Here is a 19,833-nt window from a genome sequence, read left to right as displayed (position 1 = left end):
ATAATCCAAAAATCATAAAGTCATAGTATAGTATGTCGTCAAAATCAGTCAAAAAGTCATAGTATAGTATGTCGTCAAAATCACCAAAAAGTCATAGTATAGTATGTCAGTCCAAAATCACCAAAAGTCATAGTATAGTATGTCGTCAAAATCACAAAAAGTCATAGTATAGTATGTCGTCCAAAATCACCAAAAAGTCATAGTATAGTATGGTCAAAATCACCAAAAAGTCATTGTATAGTATGTCGTCCAAAATCAGTCAAAAGTCATAGTATAGTCTGTAGTCAAAAATAAAGTACCAAAATCACCAAAAGTCATAGTATAGTATAGTCAAAAAAGTCATAGTATACCAAAAAGTAGTATAGTATGTCAGTCAAAATCACCAAAAGTCATTGTATAGTATGTCGTCCAAATCAGTCAAAAAGTCATAGTATAGTCTGTCGTCAAATCACCTAAAAGTCATAGTAGTATAGTATATCATCCAAAATCACCAAAAAAGTCATAGTATAGTATGTCTTCCAAAATCACCAAAAAAAGTCATAGTATAGTATGTCGTCCAAAATCACCAAGTATAGTCATAGTAAAATCACCAAAATAAGTCATAGTATAGTATGTCCCAAAATCACCAAAAAGTCATAGTATAGTCTGGAGTCCAAAATCACCTAAAAAGTCATAGTATAGTCTGGTCAAAATCAGTAAGGTATAGTCATTATCATATCCAAAATCAAAAGTCATAGTATAGTATGTCATCTGATCATGTGTCAGAGACTGAGACAGAGGCAGAGATGACGACCACATTTTATCATCCTATTTTCAGTACTACCAGTCAAAACCTCCTGAATAATTAATGTTCAGAGCAGTTCTGTGGTTGTGGACCAGAACTTGTCGACTGCTGGACTGGGACAACCCCGCTGTTGTGGAACCTACCTTGCCATCTTGCAGGTTCTAACAACTGCCAAATTTAAAATAATACTGGATGAGAGACTTAAGAAACACCAAGAAATTCACCTATCATCAGCACAAATAGCTCACTCCATTGGAAGATGACTTCCCTCTCTGAGGTTGTGAGTTCAACTCTTACTGTCAACTGAACTTCTGCACTACTTTCAAACTTCAGACCAAAATAAGAAGTTAAAAATACCAGCAACGTGTTGTTTTGTAGCTTACTAAGAATATCTCCTGCTGGAAGAACAGGACTTGTATGTCTCAGGTTGTCAGTTCAAGTCTTAGGAAGAACTCAAGTGTTTGAGTTCAGTGTTCAAAGTAAACAGTCAAAAGCTCTAAGAGAACCTGAAGAACAGTGAAGAGCAGGTAGGCAAGAATGCTGCTTTGAAGTCCTGAAGTCATAGGTTCAGTTCTTGTGAGGAGCAGGTGCTTTTAAAGCTCCACAACTCAACATTAAAAGCAGACAGCAATCCTAGACAAAGGCGGTATGGTGGCTTTGTTCTAAACCAAAAGGTTGTGTCTTAACAGTGAGGTGGCTCAGTTGTTCACTGGAACAGAACAGAACCAAACCTAACCTAACTTCTTGCTGACTGACACAACCAGCAGGGCACGAGAGAGTCATACTACCCAGTGGCCAGCAGGCTTTGGGGCACTTTGTCAGCACCAATAATAAAGCAGTAAATGTGTTGCTTGCATCAACTCAAGGTCCGGCTGACATGTTCTCACCCTTAAATTGTCTCGAACCTTAAATGGAAGTCAGAAGAATGGTCTTGTGTTGATATTCACTTAGTATTCAAAATGGTACAATGCCAAGAGGTGAATATGGTGTTTTAGTGTCTCCTTGACAATGACTTTACTAGTTTTGAGAGCTACAAATTTTATATTAAGTTAAATATTAAAGTAAAAATAAAGCAAAGAACAAAATGTGTTAAGAACTAGTTGAAATCTGTGCTAAATGTGCAAAAACACTCATTGTTATCATCATGCACAAACAATAAAATAAAATAAATAATGCGCTCGGGGCCCCCTGGTGGTCATGGGGCCAAAAGCAGGCACTTAGTTCTTGGGCCGACTCTTATCCCTGACGTTCATGCTAGTGCCTTCTACAGCTATTATTGTTTTGATGCTTGTTTATTTTGCACAATGAAAACATTTTATCTACATCTGCTGTGAGTATGGTATATTGGTATCAGTAGTCGGCCCAAGCACTTCAAGTCAAATGGGGAAAGGGAGAACCTTACTTATTGCCATCTTGCCAGTGTACAAATAGATATAAATTTAGAAATGTATATGTCTATATTTGTGTCAATTTCCAGCAGCACCCCATAATACTCAAGTTAAACAAACTTATAAATCAAGACTGAAAAATAGTAAAATGGAAGCAGAGGCCACACACCATTGATGGCAGTTTATTAACCAGACGGCAGCAAGTAACACAGTTGTCAAGCCAGATGTTTGGGGCAACAAGAGGCACATTTAAAATTAAAAAATAAAGCAAAACAAAACAATAATGGAATACAGTATATACATACAGTGACATGTTATAATCATACACTACAATGTAAGGAATGCTGTTTTCTCACTGTAATATTAATTTCCTTTGTGCACTGGTTTGTGTCACTGGACTGTTTCCAAAACACACAAACAAACCTCAACATCTCCCTCCTCTACTCTCTTTAACCTCCAGTATCTGACAGCACACAGTAAAGTAGTGGATACCAGAGATAAATCCAGTCAGTGTTCAGGTCAGAGCATCAGTTCAACACTGATCCTGCAAACACACCCATAGATATATAAAGAAACAAAGTCTGACACGGAAACCAAGGGGAGTGCAGCGATGCCTGCAGCAGTGTTTGTGCCACTGCTACAACCCACGACCCTTTCTTCTCGTGAGCGGCCATGAGAGGAACCTGCCCATTTTTAGCCGATATAAATGCGGTGGAAGTCGTTGGCTCCGAAGGCGGCGTTGCATTTGGGGCACTTCCTCTGGCGTGTGTCGTAGCGCGTTTTAACACACTCGAAGCAGAAAACATGGAAGCACTTTGTGAGTACGGCGTCCTTCACCCGGGAGTTGCAGCATGGACATGTTAGACGAGCCTGGAGGCAGGAGAGAGAGAGAGGGTTTGAACAATGAACTGAGAAGCCAGTTTTGTCCTCAGATGAATGATTTATGATGAGTGGACACAAATCTAGGACAGCATTCAGGCTATGTAATTATAGAGACACGAGTTCAAGCGAAGCATAACACTTTCAAACATCAATAATTGTGTTATCCTGTTATCTAATAACAGAAGATGGCACTGTTGGTATTGATATTACTGCTAATGAGTATCTAATAGATTTACATACATTTTCAGTATCAAGTAGTATTAGAGTTAGATACATCTTTTTTTGACTGACTCGAGACCGATGTGGCCATGATTTATCTTGAAGATTGTGGATTGAGTGGAGAGAACAGCTGACACATAGATCTGATAGTTGAGCAGATGCATCATCAGGGTTTCTGGACCCATCTTGATAATCACATCAGCATGACTATTATATGTTCAAAGACAAATGTGCGGATGATGAGGAAGACAACAATTTAATAACATAAAAAAATTAAAAAACAGTCATTTATTGAAAGATGTTAAATCTTCTAAAGTTGCTGGAGATACTAAGTGTTTTACTGTGTTCCATGCATGTGGTCAAATGACATGTGTTCATATTCAGTGGAAACCAGTGATAACGGTAACAAGACAAACAGACCTTGAACACTCATATTTGTTTGTCTAGGGCTTTTACCAGAGGCGTTTTAGATCCAGTCTCTGTTGCTTGTCAGTCGTCTAGTCAACTGGACATTACTGCTGCAAAATCCCACCTCAGCTGTTCTTATCGAAGAGTTCAGACAGTGGACTGTCATCACATGTTAATAAGCATGAGGAACTGTTGGTCGTCAAAACAAATGTTTGACACATTTTAAGATGGGAGATTAATTACACTCTTACACCTTTAAAATGAATATAGTATAAGTTACAAGACAAGAGTGGTGCACTCATCTTACCACAAAGACCGTCATTAGAGCCAGAACTAAAAAACGGCAGAACAGGTTGTGATTCGGCTCACGTCGGCAGAGCTGTCACTAAATACACCAGCGTCCTCTGTTAAATATTGCGATTTTAAAAAATGTTGGCGATTCATTCCTGTTTAGGATTTTTAAGTCTTTTTAAATACAGTTTGAATTGTTAGGTTTGATTCTTCTTGACTCTTCCAGTGATGACACTCGACACACAAAGCAGATGCTGTAAAAAAGCACCAGGTACCACTAATGGAAAAGCAATAGAAAACTGAGTAGAGTCGAGCCGAATCCCACTATAGCTGCTTAGTGGAAAATGTCTAATTTATCTTCCACAGATGTCTTCCTCCCGAGTTAAGAACTGGAGTGGTATACTCAGAGTGGTATCTCCAGCTGATGTCAGCCTATTTTTTGTGTCTCTTTCATCTTGATTTCCTTCTCCTGTGTAAGCTCAGTTATGTGGTTTTTGTGAGATGTTTAGATGAGCTAGCCTCTGTAGAAACCTTTAAGGATGAGGCAACAGATGCAAATTCATCCTTGTACGTGCACTCATACTTGACCAATAAAGCCGATTCTGATTCAGCTTCACCATCCACTCAGGTTTTGCACTGAGTTTTTCTGATGGCCGCAGTGAGGCCCCGCCCCGAAGGACGGACATCAAATGGAATGTTATGAAAACAGCAGCGAGGCTTGTGTCACCTGACCTACCTTGTAATCATTGATTTCTTCATTTAGGATATCGTCTCCATTGCTTATCTTCTCAGCCGGTTTCTTGGCTTTCTCAATCTTTCTCCTAAGTTTAGAGATGTCCTCCTGAAACACATTTAAAGTTAAAGGCAGGTTGATTTGACAAATAATAATGGTGTTAAACTTCACCGATTTGCATTTAGATTGTGCTTCCCAACCTCAGTTTCCCCTGAGTCAAGAAATATCTTCATTCTTTTTTTTTGTTACGTGCCCACCAGTGACACTTGGTCCGAACCTTGGTTGGAGCCTTGGTGCTTGAAACTGCAACGCTATGTAAACAGTGTCTGCCAGGTTTGCTAACAGTTACGCTAACAGGACCAAGTGTCACTGGTGGGCACGTAACAAAGAAAAGAATAAAGATATTTTTCAACTAAGGGAAAACTGAGGTTGGGAAGCACAATTATTCAAAAAGACTACCCCTAGTAATACAAAGCTAAATGTTAATCGGTGAAGTATTCCTTTAACTAAATACTCTTTAGCGGCCAACATCTGAGCAGGGCTCTAAACCAAAAAGGATTAGCCTCACAGTTAACAGTAGTGGTGTGGTACAGGCAGCAACAATTAATCTCAAAATAAGTACATATATTCCTGTCTATGACAACCAGAAAGGATTATCTTGTTTAATAACAGCAATCAATTTCAGCTGTCCAGTGTTTATGCATCTAGCCTTTCTTACACTTGGAAATATATTAATAAGACGTCAAATGCAACCCTTTTTAAATCACATTTTAAATACAAAATAATCTGGTAACTACTATGTAATTGTGTGTGTTGTTACCTGTGCACGTCGAGAGTTGAAGGACTCTTTTTCCCTTGAGATACTGTTTTCAATGACCTCCTCTCTGACCAGGCTGAGCCTCTGTTGGACCTGCTCCAGCTGAGTTCGTACCTCCTCTGACAGTGATGCAGAGTCCTGAGCCTGGAGGACGACAGATGTTATTCATTATCAAAGGCATGCATGTCTTCATCTTCATTTCCTTTAAGGGAGCGCATGTTCTTCTCGGCTGTGGCTTATCATAACTGACATCATGATATAAATGTGTTACCTTGCGTTTGTTCATGTCCAGTGCCTGTGTTCTGAGTGCCAACTCTCTCTCAGCAGTACTGATGGTACCCTGCAGGAGGCGCTCTTTCTCCTCAAGCTTCCTTACCACCTGCAGCTGGGCATCGACCTGTACAGGGCCAACGTCCCAACAAATATGTTTGGCAAATATTTAAAAACAACACATGTATCAGCACACATTTCATAGCAACAGCAAGAAAAAAACAAACAGAAAAATGGGCGGGCGCGCGCACACAAGCACACACACACACACACACCCTCTGTCCTGCAAATGATAATGTAGGTGTTAAATAAGCTTTTAAGTTTTGACATTTTATTATGCACAGGGGCTGTGTTTACAGTGAACGGGTAGAAAATCATGATGGCCAATATTCTTTGTTAATGAAGTTAACCACAGGTAAACACTGCAGTTGCCTGGTGACAGACCTGAGTTTTTAAAGTTAGCAGCTGGTCAGCCAGCTCCTCCTTTTCCTCTTTCAGCAACTTGTGGATCTGGTTGGACTTGATCCGCTCGCTCATCAGCTTGAAGTTGGCGTCGTCTTTTTCTCTGAGCTGCTGCATTAAGCGGATGTTCTGCTCTTGCATGTCCTCAAAGGCCTGGCCCGTCACATCCATCTCGCTCAGCAGAGCATCCTCCTCCTACACACAGAGGGCAGACATAGAAGGGTGTTGTCAAACAAGATAAGAGCTGGTCAGAGGGTTTGTGCATTTGCTGTGCAACAAAACATCACCTGCTTGGCTATTGAGAGTTTCTTGTTGAGGATGTCAATCTGCTCCTCCACAGAGCGGATCTTCCTTAGTGCCTCTTCATCTGCCATTTTCTTGCCCTCTCTCCTCTCTCGCTCCTCCAGCTCCCTCAGCCTTTGCCGCAGCTCCTCTCCCTGAAAGAGCATGTTAACATTATTAGAATGTTACAATTATTGATTTAATTATAGTAGCCTGATGACACCTGACCATGTATTTCGAGAAAGACATTTTTTAAAATCAGAACTGCCAGTACAAACATCATATAGGGCTAAAGAGCAATTAAAAACGGACTATATGAGCAAAATGTAGACAAAATGCAACATTGATCACCTCTGACTTGGCCTTTTTCTCTGCAGCCATGAGCTGAACTTTGTCCCTTTGCTCCTTCGGTGCTGAGCGGTACATGTCCAGCAGCAGCTTCATCTCTCTCTGGGACTCCTGGGCTTTCCTGCAAACCCAAGTTCAGCAATGTCAACAGCCACAGGCCAACATTATCCAAGAACTCTGAGTACAACCCTTTACGTTTCTAGTAAAATGAAATAAAAATATGTAGGAGAAAACCATGCCTCAAACACATTTCACATTAAAGATGTTCATTTTCTTTACCTGCCAATTCATGCAAATGGAAGCTTTCTGATCACAGAATCATATGACTGGTTAATGTGTGTTGTGGGTTAAATGAAAAGTCAATTTATCTAACTTACAAGAGATACAGGCCGACCCACAGACAAAACTGCATCAATACAGCCACAAATAAAATTGCTAAAATATTGCTAAAATACTAAAATAAAATAAAAACCAACTTCCAAACACATCACTTACTTGAGCTCTGCTCGGACAATCTTGAGCTGCTCCATCTCCTTCCTCTTTGACCCTCCCACCGTAGACAAACGCTCCCCAGTTGACTCCTCTGGTTGGCTGCTGCTCCCTTGCTTCTCCTTCTCTTCCTTTATCACACTGCTACTGCTCCCACTGCTGCGGGTTGGCCTCTCTTTTTCCTTCTCTTTCTCCCGCTCTCTGTCTCTCTCCTCTTTCTTTATAATGTCCTTGTCTTTCTTTTCCTCCTTCTCTTTCTTCTCTTCTTTCTCCTCCTCTTTTACTGTTGCCTCTAGTTCCACTCCAGGCTCTGATTTCACTGTGGTGCCTACAAAGTGATTCAGATCATAACAATAATATAAAATGATCAAAATGCAATTTATGTTTTTTTTTTTTTAAACTTAAAAGCTTTTTCACTCTGATGACCACATGATAGTTACCAGTGCTGCTGGCTGCTGAGGAGTCATTGTCAGGCTCCGTCTTTACCGCAGGTTCTCCAGAGACGGCTGGGGTTGAAGGAGAGGTTGTTTCATCCTTCACGTCCATCTCTGTGCTTGACTGGGATTGGAGGATGGCGTTGCCCTTTGATGCACGGACCTACAGAGGCAACAGATGAATGTGAAGATTCAAGGATGGCATGCTGCCTTTGCTACTTCCAACAGATAACACATATGTACAAAATATGATGCTGTAACCAGCACAAGTTCAATTCTGTCTCCTTCTTACAAACCTGGTTGAGCTCAGATTGTGTCTCCCTTAGTCTCAGCTTGTATTTCACTACCTCTCCTTTCAGCTGCTGGTTGTGGGTTTGCAGTGTGCTAATCAAATGCCGCATCTCCCTGTTAATAGGACCTGCAAGAGAAGGCAATAGGTGGCGTGAAGGAAAGCAAGAGAGAAAGACAAAGGACATATTAGTACTATTTCCACTAATGTATATCAATCCATTTCGGTATTAGTCAGACACTGTTACTTACCCGCTTGTTCATTAGCTGCAAGAGTCTGTTCAAATTCGATGCGCAACATCTCATACTCTTTCCTGACCTGAGCCAGCGTATCCTCCAGTTGAAACACTTCTGTACGAACCTTCCTCTGCAGTGTTACCTCATCATTCTGCACACAGAAGTCACAGAGAGAGTGAGTGGGGGATGAAAGTTACACAGACACTGACACAGATGCAAACACACACAACTTGCCTCCATGTGCTCCAGCTGTCGAAGGCGTGCTGTCCTGGTTGTGTTAAGGCGAGTGCGTGTCTCGTCTAACTGAGATTTGAGGATCAGAGACTCATTATAAAGGACAGAAAACTGGGACTGCAGGCATCGATACTCCGAGGTCTCCTTAACCATGCCCTCCGCTCGACTCATCAGCTCTGCCTGAGAGAAACAGGGAGAACAGATCATTATTTTAACTGATAATATTTCATACACATAAGTGCCACAATAATTACTTTACACTTAAAATTGTGTGAAATTAGAACTTTATACGTACCTTCATGTTGTTGTTCTCTTGTTGAACACTTTGCAGGTCTTGTTGTAACTTCTGCAGCTCATTGAGACGGTTGTCTGCCAGCTCCTGGTTCTCCTCTAACTCACTGTTCATTTCCTCAAACTGGATTTAGGACAGAAGGAAACCATGTAGTACAATATGGAAATAAATATGTGTGTGTTTTTTTAGTTAATTACCAAAATGAAGAAGAAGAAAATAAAAAAGTCCTACCTTTCTCTTGTTAATTGTGATGGTCCCACAAACGCTGCTGGCCTCTCCACACACTTTATAGCCTTTGCTGTTCACCTGGGTTGCACACGGAGCATTACAACAAACTTCAACACAAGACAAACGTTTGAATTGACACAAATCTGTAATTAAAAACCCTCATAATACTCACCCTCTCCAGTATTTCAATTAGGTGAGCATTCAGTCGATTTTCCCGGCGGCGAATCTTCTCCATGTCCCACTGGAGCTCTTCGATCAGAACCTGTAGCTCGCTCACACGCTGATCCGCTTTGTTAGCTGCACGACTCAGAGAGCGGGACTGGAAAATACAAGAGAACACATGAGGTTTACTTGATAGCTTGCACATCCTTTTTAGATGTTACAGAAAAAAACAGAAAACTTGTGGGGCAGAGAGAAAGAAAGGACATGAAATCTGTACCTCACTCGTCATGTGACTGTACTTTTGTTCAAGGTCCTCGGTCAGTTGTTGCAGTCGCTCATTTTCAGTAGTCAGGAGGGAGTTCAATGTGGAAGCAAGCTTCCACGAACTGCCCTCTGAAAAGAAAACCAACAATTTTAATGAATGCAAATGTTTCATCATCATCTATCATTAAGCTTTCTGTCCTGTTATCTTACCAGCTCCAGAGTCTAGCTCTGTCTTCAGTTGGTCCACAGTGCGTTTCAGACATTCATATATCTCCACCACCCGATTGGCCTGTTTCAGACTCGACTCCACTCTCACCTGAAGCTCAGCTTCCATCTCTTCGCTGCTGCTGCTTGCTAGTGTGGCCAGGAAGGAGTTAGATGTCTCTCCCTGGTGGCCTAAGTGACAAGAGAAGGAAAGAAGATTTCAGCTTTCATTTCTAGTTCATTACCTCAGTTATCTAAACATTTCTGCTCACAATGTCACAATTCTGTGTCAGTTTTGTCTTAACCTCTGTCCTTAACCCTCTCCTGGTTTGAGTCGCCATCTGGTTCTGGTGTTTCTGGCTTCAGGCTCCGCCCCTCAGCTGCAGGAGATTTCTCGGGGTCGCTGTTTGCTTGGTCATAACGCCTGGTAATAAGCTGGACGTGCTCATCAAACTGAAGGAATGAAATAACACTTTGAATTTTTTACCTCTATAGTTGATGAGACTGTTAGAGGTTCCTGGACTCAAAACTAATGAGTGTTTACCTGGTTCCAGTATCTATTGAGGATCAGCAGACTGGCATCATCAGTGGCCTGGCGGGTCTCCAGTCGCTCAATTCTCTCTCGCAACTCATCCTCAATCACCTGCACAAGAACAAGCCAGGAGATTAAACCTCCTCAAAACAAGAGTCCAGTTTCCAGTATCAGCAGTAAACAAACATAGGGTAAGTTGTTTACCTGTCTTTGATCGAGGGATTCTCCCAATTTTCTGTTCTTAGTCTGCAGAGCTTTAATGTCCTGTTCTTCCTGAAAACGAATGGATTCAAGCAGGAGAACAATAAGTAAAAAAGAGACATTATGGCTGCATAATATTATGAAAACCTCCATATTGTGGAATTGTGTGATGATGATATGACTTGCGATGAATAAACAAATATACTAACTATTCTGTATTAATATTTTCTAGGTCTAGCATAGACCTAAATGGGGAGTAGGCTATACAGACAGTGAAAACATGTAATTGTATTTCCATTCAAACAACATGATTTTAAAGAAATGTTATCCTCTCAATGCCCACTCTGCTACATCTCTTACAACCTGGATTGTTAAAAATAAATAAATGAAAATCATTACAGTTGTTGACATGCTTATCTTCTTTCTTGGCAGACAAAATCAGAATGAGGGTCAATTTACTTGATTGCATTTCAGTCTTTGTGATATTGAAACATGTTGGTATCACACATTTAATACAGTTTTGACCTGTTGTGCAGCCCTAATCATCTTCTGGGGTTAATTTCGAGGCTACCCATATCATGACCATTATTATTGTGCTATAATTAAAAAGTCGATATCATTAACTGTATAAACCTGTAACCTGATACAGTTGTTGTGTATCTGCTCCTTGGTCTTTCACCCCAACCGATGACCAGATGACCGCACATCTCTGAGCCTGGTTCTGTCAGAGATTTCTTCCTGTTAAGAGGGAGTTTTTTCTCTCCACTGATGCCTAGTGCTTGCTCATTGTGTGAACAGTTGGGTTTCTCTGCTCTCCTTGATGTTGTCTATGTACAGTGCCTTGAGATAATGTATGTTATGATTTGGCGCTATACAAATAAAATTTAATTGAATTAATATAATGGCAGCGTAATGAATAATACAGAAGCTCACAGAGTTGGACACTCCTCCCAATTTGATGACCGTCTCCACCGCGGTGCTCCCGCCGCCTGCAGCGCTGACACCGGGACCTCCGTCCTCTCCCTCCCTGTCCCTCCGCTTCTCTGCAGGAGCACCGGAGGACGAGGGACCGCAGTTCGGGTCAGCAGGACGCTTCTGTCCCGACATCCTCAAACTCCTATAACACACACACAAATATGAGACAACGAGTGACCAAAGAAAGCTTACTTCAAGGTTATTCTAAAAGTTTATGTCCACATGATATAAGTGTAAATACACGTAAATTGAACTGCGAGGACACAAAAACCAAGGACAGGCTGATTGAATTAAAAGTAGCCACAGGCTAACGTTAGCTGCCCGCTAACGCCAGCAATACATGCTTTTAATGTTAATGAAAACTTGACTGCAAACCAACACATCGATGCAATTACTTTGTAATATGTTCAGCAACAGTCACATCTAAGATAAGCATTACCTTTATCTAAAAATATTAAGAGTTTTATGTTAGTAAGTGATTCTGCTGGGGGATGTTGATGTTGCGGCTCCTTGCCTCTCGGAAACGGAAGCGTCAACTGTCTGAACTGTGACAACCCGCAGCTGAACCTGCGCCCCCTGCTGGTTTGGAGGAAAACACAAACTGCACAACATTTAGTTTGGGCGTTTGTTGCCGCTACTGTAGATAGAGTAGATATTAGGTGCAATGTTGTATTTAAGTAAACAATTCACGCATTTGTACTTTATTTTGTTATTTATATTTAAAAAACCAAATCATTTGTAATATAATTCATTTTTAATTATATATTAATTTAATTGCTATATAATAATAATAGTAATCTTATTCCACTACATTTCCCCTATCTTTCTTACTACCAAATCAAATCTGAAGACGAAGAGTTGGTAATGGTCTGTATATATATAAAGCTTTCCGAGTCCTGATGAGCTGCTTTACACTAGGTTTGGCATTCAGCCATTCACACATCTTTCAAACCCACTCACAGGCTTCCACATGGGGTAAAGTGTCTTGCTCAAGGACACATATAGACTAGCAGAGCCAGGAATTGAACCCACATCCTTCCAGTTGACAACAACTCACCCTACCATAGCTCAATCCTACTATATCATATACTTTAGTACATTCTATATCAGAAAATTACCTTTGATACTTAGGTACAGTAAATGTCATGCTTTTTTTTACTGAAGTAATATTATAAAAAGTGACTTCAACTTCTACCAAAGTCATTTTCTGGTAAGCAGAATATACTGGGACTTTTTACAAGACTGTTGATAAGATAAGAGATAACATTTTGTTTTATTTTCCACAGAAAACTGAGGAAAGTGAAAAAAGTGCAGCAACATTAAGATGTTCATTTGTGATGCACATGGATGAATTCGACAACACAAACAAGATCCAAGCATCAACATTTACATGCACTTTGTTGGCCGGACTATGTCACTCCCACAGATAGATCTACAAGGGTTCCAGTGCTTCGGGATGTTTTGACAACTGCCGAGTATTTAAATCGAACATAAATAAATAAACAATAAATAATATTAATGTGGTGCTGTCATTTTAATTTAGCTCTTAGGGCTTTGGAGGTAAGCCAACAAGTCTGGACAACATTTTGCAACCTCAGTAGACAGAGAGTGAACTCTGACCAGCAGTATTAACAGTTACGTTGGACCTGGTGCAGAGTCCAGAAAGATTGTATAAAGACTAGCTCGTCATTATTTGAAAAGCTGTGGATCCACCCCAGCATACGGGTTCAAATATCCCTGTCTGAGCTCAGTCATGTACTTATATTTTTTTGTGTGTCCTTTTCATCAATCGATGTGAGAAATGTTTACGCATGACGTGACGAAGGATGTGACGTATTAGGAGGACAAACAATGAAGCATGAACAAACGGGGTTAACTTTAGGTCTAGTTTACAGCGTAATGACTGGAAACACGTCCACCACAATAGTGTTCAGAAACCATGTAGAGAATAGCGCTTCCCTGCTGTATAAAATATCAACATAAAAAATAACATAAAATAACATCATCACAGCCATAACTAGATTAACCCAAAATGACAACACTTTTGTTTGTTGCAACAAACATATGACAAGCAAACTGTACGCAGATAAGACCAAACAGGTCTTAGTGATTACCTTTACCCACACAATATAATATAACACATTTATCTACCTTCTACTCACTTCTGTCCTGTTCAAGATCAGCAAACAGGTCAGGCTAAAGGTGGTGTAAACCTTGGTCCAGCTCACCCGTCCATCTCAGGACAGTCAATGTCTGCATGTCTGTGTGAGGAAGCTAGAGAGAGAGGCTGTAATGGAAATATAACTTTCACTCCCTTTGCATTCTAATGTGCAACAACATAAAAACTCCACGTCTCCACAGCCTTCAGCTGAACTGGCATTCAAACTGATGACATTTGTTTTGTTGTAAAGCGATGATACGAACCACAATTGCACCATGGACCCACATTCTCACTCCAATTAGCTTTCTCAGTCACTTAAATGAACCGAACAGATTCAGAACACAGTGATTCCCAAAATAAACAAGATCAACGATAGCAATTTATATAGTTCTACAGTTAGTGCCAGAGAAGTCCACTGTGACACCACAGCAGGAAGTCCAGTTGTCCACCATGAAAGTGAAGACTTGCGATCGCTCAAGCATCTTCATCATCATGTAGTGTTTGTTTTATCCATGATACATGAGGATACAGTGTCTCGCTGGGTGTCAGATGTGTCTCGCAATTATTTTGCCAAACATAGAAGACAACTTTTTAAAGTGACAATTTCCCCCTTTGACTCCCCAGATGTGGTGACAAAATAAGCCACCATGGGAAGTTAAAAAACAACAACTGCACTAACTGTGTTAAGTTTATTTTGGTATGGATGTTGTGAAGGAGGATAGGCGGACAGTTGGTCTAACAAAAGAGGACACAAGGACAGAGGCAGATGATCAGCTGTGACTGTTGCAGCATGAAGACCCTGGGTTTGTGACCCAGTCAGGACAAGAGTCTTTCTGCATGGAGTTTGCACATTCTCCCCGAGGGTGTACCTCACCTTTGCCCTGTGTCAGGGTAGAAGTGGTAGAAGACGGATGAATAGTTTCAATCTAGTTTTCCATTTCTTCCAAATAGACGTTTTCATCCTCAGATGCTGAACAGAGATACAGATCAGGCGCGTAATACTGTATGTGGTGGCATTTTGAGAAGGGATATACAGTAAGTGTGCTGGTTTTTGAGTCAAAGCCTTTCGAACTGCAACAAACTACAGTATATTATATATACTGAAAATATGTCACATTGCAGATGCCAAGTAAAAGTAAGTTAAAAAAAAAAACAGATCCCCATCTACTACCCCCAAACACATACACATACACACACACTCCTCTGTGCTGCTTTTTGACTTCCACAGCTCAACAAACCTGAGTGGCAACATTGTAACAACAACAACAATGACAAGGGACTGTTTGCAGAAGAGATCTTTACGCTGTGCAGATCCTTATTCGATAACTCCAAAAAACAAAAGACACACTGTGTTCCTTCCCTGTTTTTTCTGACATGGACTTTATGTTCCCTTAAGAATGTATCGATGCCATTCCATCGTGCAAAAACCGCCCCTGACTGTGTGAAGGGGCCAATTGCATTTCCGTCACGACCCACGCCCCGCCACATCACGAGCACCTCCTCCTCCTGCACAGCCACTCACGGCTGATAAATAGTGTGTTGTACAGAGCTCGGCCTCCTCATTCTCTGAGAGGCTGTTGCAACTGCTTTTCTGTCCTTTCCGCCGCGGCTCCCTCACAAACAACTGTCAGGTATGACGTTTTCCCTCAAAACCCGCTCACTTACTTCCCACTGTGACACTAAATGATGTTTTTTTTTTGCTTTTTCGCGTGGTTTTTGCAGGACTAACCTTTGTGTTTATGGATTCAAGCTGCAGGTTTTCAGTAGGTTGAAGTTTGCTGGGCTCGATTTATGGATTTGAATGTTTCTTATGCAACATGTGTTGGTGAAATAAGAGTCATGCTTTACAAGAGGACGTAACTTTGCTTTGTTTGTTGAAATACGTTGTAAAGTTGTGCAAAGTTATGGCCACAGTCTTAATTTTTCTGCTCCTGTGTGCATATAGTGTAAGCACGTCATCTGCAACGTTCAGTCAACTTTGTACTTTAGTTGCTTAAAGAGAGGCAGCAGGACCCACGTTTGAAGGCCAAGGTTCAACTATGCCGGGCAAATATTTACTGAAGTGATGCAAGAGAAGTGTGTGTGCAGAATGAATTATGCTTGGCTGAAGAAAAAGGAATGAAATCTTCCTCATACCTGCTGAAGAGTCTGTGATGATCACCTGTCAGTGAATTCACTTTGTTTATCCCTTTTCCTAGAATGACTCATCAGTTCCCATCCCTCTCTCCGGAGCAGAAGAAGGAGCTCTCTGACATTGCTCAGAGGATCGTGGCTCCAGGAAAGGGAATCCTGGCTGCAGATGAATCAACAGGTGAGGAACATGGATTCATGTCGTTGTGGTTGAGCCATGTCACAGGATTGGCAGAGTTTGCATCTGAAATGTCCTCCACAACCTCTTATCTCAAGGCACCATGGCAAAGCGACTCCAGAAAATCAACGTGGAGAACACTGAGGAGAACCGACGCTGCTTCCGTAACATCCTCTTCTCCGCTGACCCCTCGATCTCCAACTGTGTGGGCGGAGTCATTTTGTTCCACGAGACCCTTTACCAGAAAGCAGACAGCGGCAAACTCTTCCCCCAAGTCATCAAGGACAAGGGCATCGTTGCTGGCATCAAGGTGAGGAGTCTGTGAGTCACAAATGCACACTTTACTTCTGAGGTTTTCACGTATGGATCACAGAATTGAACAGATGTTTGTTTTGTCTGTCTTCAGGTCGACAAAGGTACAGCTGCTCTGAGTGGAACAGATGGAGAGACCACAACACAAGGTAAACTAAATCAAACATGCATGGGCGAACAAACCTTTTTTTGGTAGATAATTGTTAGACATGGAAGGAAGACTGATGGATGTGGTAATCTGTGTGGAAAAATGAAGAATAAGCATTAGAAGCTTGTGTAAACCTCTCGTGCAGGACTCGACGGCCTCTCAGAGCGCTGTGCTCAGTACAAAAAGGATGGCTGCGACTTTGCCAAGTGGAGGTGTGTGCTGAAGATCTCCGAAAGCTGCCCAACAGCTCTTGCCATCGCAGAGAATGCCAATGTTCTCGCCAGATATGCCAGTATCTGCCAACAGGTGCTGCAATTCTCCACAGAAAAGAGTGGAATTCAGTTTGTATAGTGTATTCATGTTGCAGAGGAGATCCTTTTAACATGCGAGTATGTTCTTCATCAGAACGGCCTGGTGCCCATTGTGGAGCCAGAGATCCTGCCTGACGGAGACCATGACCTGAAGCGCTGCCAGTATGTCACAGAAAAGGTTGGATCTTCATCTCTGGTCTTGTTGTCACAGTATGATTTTTTTTTTTTTAGATTTTTCTCTCAGGCAAGGACCTGATACCAATAAAAAACCCTGAACTAATACTTGCTCCAACAGGTGCTGGCTGCGGTGTACAAGGCTCTGTCTGACCACCACGTGTACCTGGAGGGCACTCTGCTGAAGCCCAACATGGTCACTGCTGGACACTCCTGCACCGCAAAGTTCACCCCTGAGCAGGTTGCCATGGCTACTGTGACTGCTCTGCTGCGCACTGTGCCTGCTGCTGTGCCAGGTGAGTCAGTTAGGCCAGTTCATCCCACACTGAAGTCAAAAGTGTCTATTTGGGGAATAATATCTAATTTCCATTTTTTCTTATAGATATTGAGATAGCAATTTGATATATACTTAATTTTAGTATTTACTGTGCAGTAAATAAACGTATGAATTGTTTGCAGCATGAGTTACATTTGAATTTAGATAGAAAACAGAACAATCAATAATAAAACAATTAAATTGCTTCGCTAATTGCATTAGTTCAAATTGAAATTTCAGTTGAAAGATAATTGATTGTTCAACGTTGTTGAACATGCTGCGTTCTGTATCTTCTTTAGGCATCTGCTTCCTGTCTGGAGGCCAGAGTGAGGAGGAGGCTTCTCGCAACCTGAGCGCCATCAACCAGGTGCCACTCCAGCGCCCGTGGAAGCTGACCTTCTCTTACGGCCGTGCACTGCAGGCCTCTGCACTGGCAGCCTGGAAGGGTAAACCTGAAAACAAGGCGGCTGCACAGGAAGCCTTCTGCAGCAGGGCCAAGGTGAGCCTCACAGGGCAATGACGATTGTTATGAATGACGATAAACACTAATGAATAAGCCACACTTATCGCTCTGTCGTTGTGAACTGTGCACAGGACGGGATTACCACACACACTTTTAATCTGAACATTACACAACTTTACACTGACTAGTCGATGATTGACCTTTTTGTTAAAGGTTGTTGTTTTGCACTGATGTGGCTCGGCACAGTGATGTGGCTGATGATTAACACACTGATGTGACTTTGCTCCTAATGTGTAGATCAACGGCCTGGCTTCCAAAGGAGAGTACAAGCCCAGCGGCTCGGCTGACCAGGCCTCCATGCAGTCTCTGTACACGGCCAGCTATATCTATTAAATACTGTGAGTGAACGTTATCCAAACATGTGAGACGACCAAATATGTTTCCTTCTTCCTGTTATGTTTGTTTACTCGGTGAAATGACTGGAAATAAATTAAGTGACCAAAGTATCGTTTGTGTTGTGGTAATTATTGTGAGTTAGCCATTAAGCATTTAGCAAAGATGTTTGAGCGTGATCTAACGATGTTGATGAGCTGGAGGTTTGTAGAAAGTTGCATCCAGACTAATTGCAGAAGAAGAAGCAGGGTTTAAAACGAGTGGGAGTTAAATGTGTTTTGTTGACAGGTACTTGTTTAATGAATGAATGAATGTTAAAGTGCACAGAATAACCATAGAAGTCTGTCTTCAACCGCAAGCTAAAACTAAAGAATTATAAAGTCAATTGTAATGAGATCCCCCATTAAAATAGATTTGAATACATTTGTATCCCAAAAAAAATATTACTCAAGATTTGTTTATTTGTCACACAAATTGAAATAAAGATAGAAATAAAGGTTAATAAAAACTGATGTAGATAAAAATATAAAGAAAACTGTACCCAAGAATAAATAAGATTAAAAGAATAAAACTTATACATAAAACATATAAACTTGAAAAAATGGCAAATTATCCAATCAGGAAATGTGTCCATTTATTTATGATAATGATATTGATACTGTATAGGAAATATTTAGTGAATTCCCAGCCCCATACTTTAAAAAGTTCTAGTATAACCACCATGTCTTAGTTACCAAAAAAGTAATGTTGGACATATCACACATTCTTATTCTCATGTAGAGCATGTAAAAGATCGCCTTACAATACAATAGCAAATACAACAAACACAAATATAAAAGATAGATAAAAGAGCAATACAAAAATGATATCAGCAACAATAATATATATATATTTCAGGACGAGATCCTTTCTTTTTAACAGCATACAGAAGGGATCTGATCTTTGCTTGTGGTGCTAAATGTTTGCCGAGTAAAAACGGGAAATGAATTTGATGCCAACACTTACAAAGCAGTCAGAGAAATAATATGAAGTGGAGAAAAAGAAAAAAAAAATCACGTTCTGGCTGAAACTTTCCTGCAGAGATTCTGTGGCACACACAAAAAAGGAATTGATCCGCCTAAGTTTCCTGTCTGAATTTTTTACAACACCAAGAAGAATGTCGGTACAGCTTATGCAACAGCCAAAACAAAACAGCTCCTAACACCAGACACACTAATCTGCCGTGTTACTTCTGAATACTTGTGACTTCTGCGGTTAATGGTCTTTTTCATCTCAGTGAAGTTTGTGTCTTGATGCACCTTTACACAGGTGTGTGTAAATTGAATTCCTATGTGTTCATATCTTAAGTTATTTATATTTTAGCCTGTCTAACCCATGGGCATTTTACATCATTGTATTTAATCTCTTTAATCACTATTTCATTTGCTTATTATCACATTTAGAATTTGCTTTTTTACTGTCCTACGTTTAATCCTGCTTTTTCTTTGTTATGCAGATTTAATCAAAATGTTACTTTCTATTTATTTATCTTGTGCAGTGTTTCCCGACCCTGGTCCTCAGGGAACACTGCCCTGCATGTTTTAGATGTCGCCCTGCTCCAACACACCTGACTCAGATGAACAGCTCGTTATCAGGCTTCTGCTGAGCTTGTTGACGAGCTGACCATTATGTGTGTGTGTGTGTGTGTGTGTGTGTGTGTGTGTTCCAGGTATTAGTCTTGTTGTGGGCATATTATGGGAACTTATCTTTCTTATGGGGACAAAAAGTAAGTCATATTTATCACATTTAGGTGAAGACATGTTGAAGGGTTAGGGTTAGATTTA

General features: G+C 40.9%; 2 protein-coding genes across 3 annotated transcripts; one reads left to right on the top strand and one right to left on the bottom strand.

The window, feature by feature from the left end:
- Positions 1–2,338: 2,338 nt before the first annotated feature.
- Positions 2,339–13,770, bottom strand: rnf20 (ring finger protein 20, E3 ubiquitin protein ligase). Of its 2 annotated transcripts, none has more exons than XM_044040315.1 (22): positions 13,587–13,770; positions 11,383–11,566; positions 10,453–10,521; positions 10,261–10,359; positions 10,022–10,169; positions 9,723–9,908; positions 9,526–9,641; positions 9,259–9,405; positions 9,090–9,164; positions 8,862–8,981; positions 8,567–8,746; positions 8,348–8,483; positions 8,104–8,225; positions 7,814–7,970; positions 7,380–7,701; positions 6,888–7,005; positions 6,542–6,691; positions 6,237–6,449; positions 5,794–5,919; positions 5,526–5,666; positions 4,709–4,813; positions 2,339–3,042 (listed from the first exon to the last, which is right to left on the bottom strand). In XM_044040315.1, the coding sequence occupies exons 2-22, from the start codon at positions 11,554–11,556 to the stop codon at positions 2,866–2,868; spliced, it is 3,081 nt and encodes a 1,026-aa protein (XP_043896250.1). In that variant the 5' UTR covers positions 11,557–11,566; positions 13,587–13,770; the 3' UTR covers positions 2,339–2,865. The 2 variants fall into 2 exon arrangements, with proteins under 2 accessions (XP_043896250.1, XP_043896249.1); XM_044040314.1 differs by lacking the exon at positions 13,587–13,770 and adding an exon at positions 11,864–11,948.
- A 1,362-nt stretch (positions 13,771–15,132) lies between these two features.
- aldob (aldolase b, fructose-bisphosphate) lies at positions 15,133–18,123 on the top strand. The gene is made up of 9 exons (XM_044040346.1): positions 15,133–15,216; positions 15,784–15,896; positions 15,992–16,203; positions 16,300–16,354; positions 16,499–16,659; positions 16,759–16,842; positions 16,960–17,134; positions 17,454–17,653; positions 17,915–18,123. Exons 2-9 carry the CDS (start codon positions 15,785–15,787, stop codon positions 18,008–18,010), a joined length of 1,095 nt encoding a protein of 364 aa, XP_043896281.1. The 5' UTR covers positions 15,133–15,216; position 15,784; the 3' UTR covers positions 18,011–18,123.
- Positions 18,124–19,833: the final 1,710 nt, after the last annotated feature.

This window comes from Solea senegalensis, linkage group LG12, assembly GCF_019176455.1.
Source record: "Solea senegalensis isolate Sse05_10M linkage group LG12, IFAPA_SoseM_1, whole genome shotgun sequence".
NCBI lineage: Eukaryota > Metazoa > Chordata > Actinopteri > Pleuronectiformes > Soleidae > Solea > Solea senegalensis.
The sequence above is the reverse complement of the archived record's forward strand: the minus strand, read 5'-3'. Positions and strand labels throughout refer to the sequence as shown.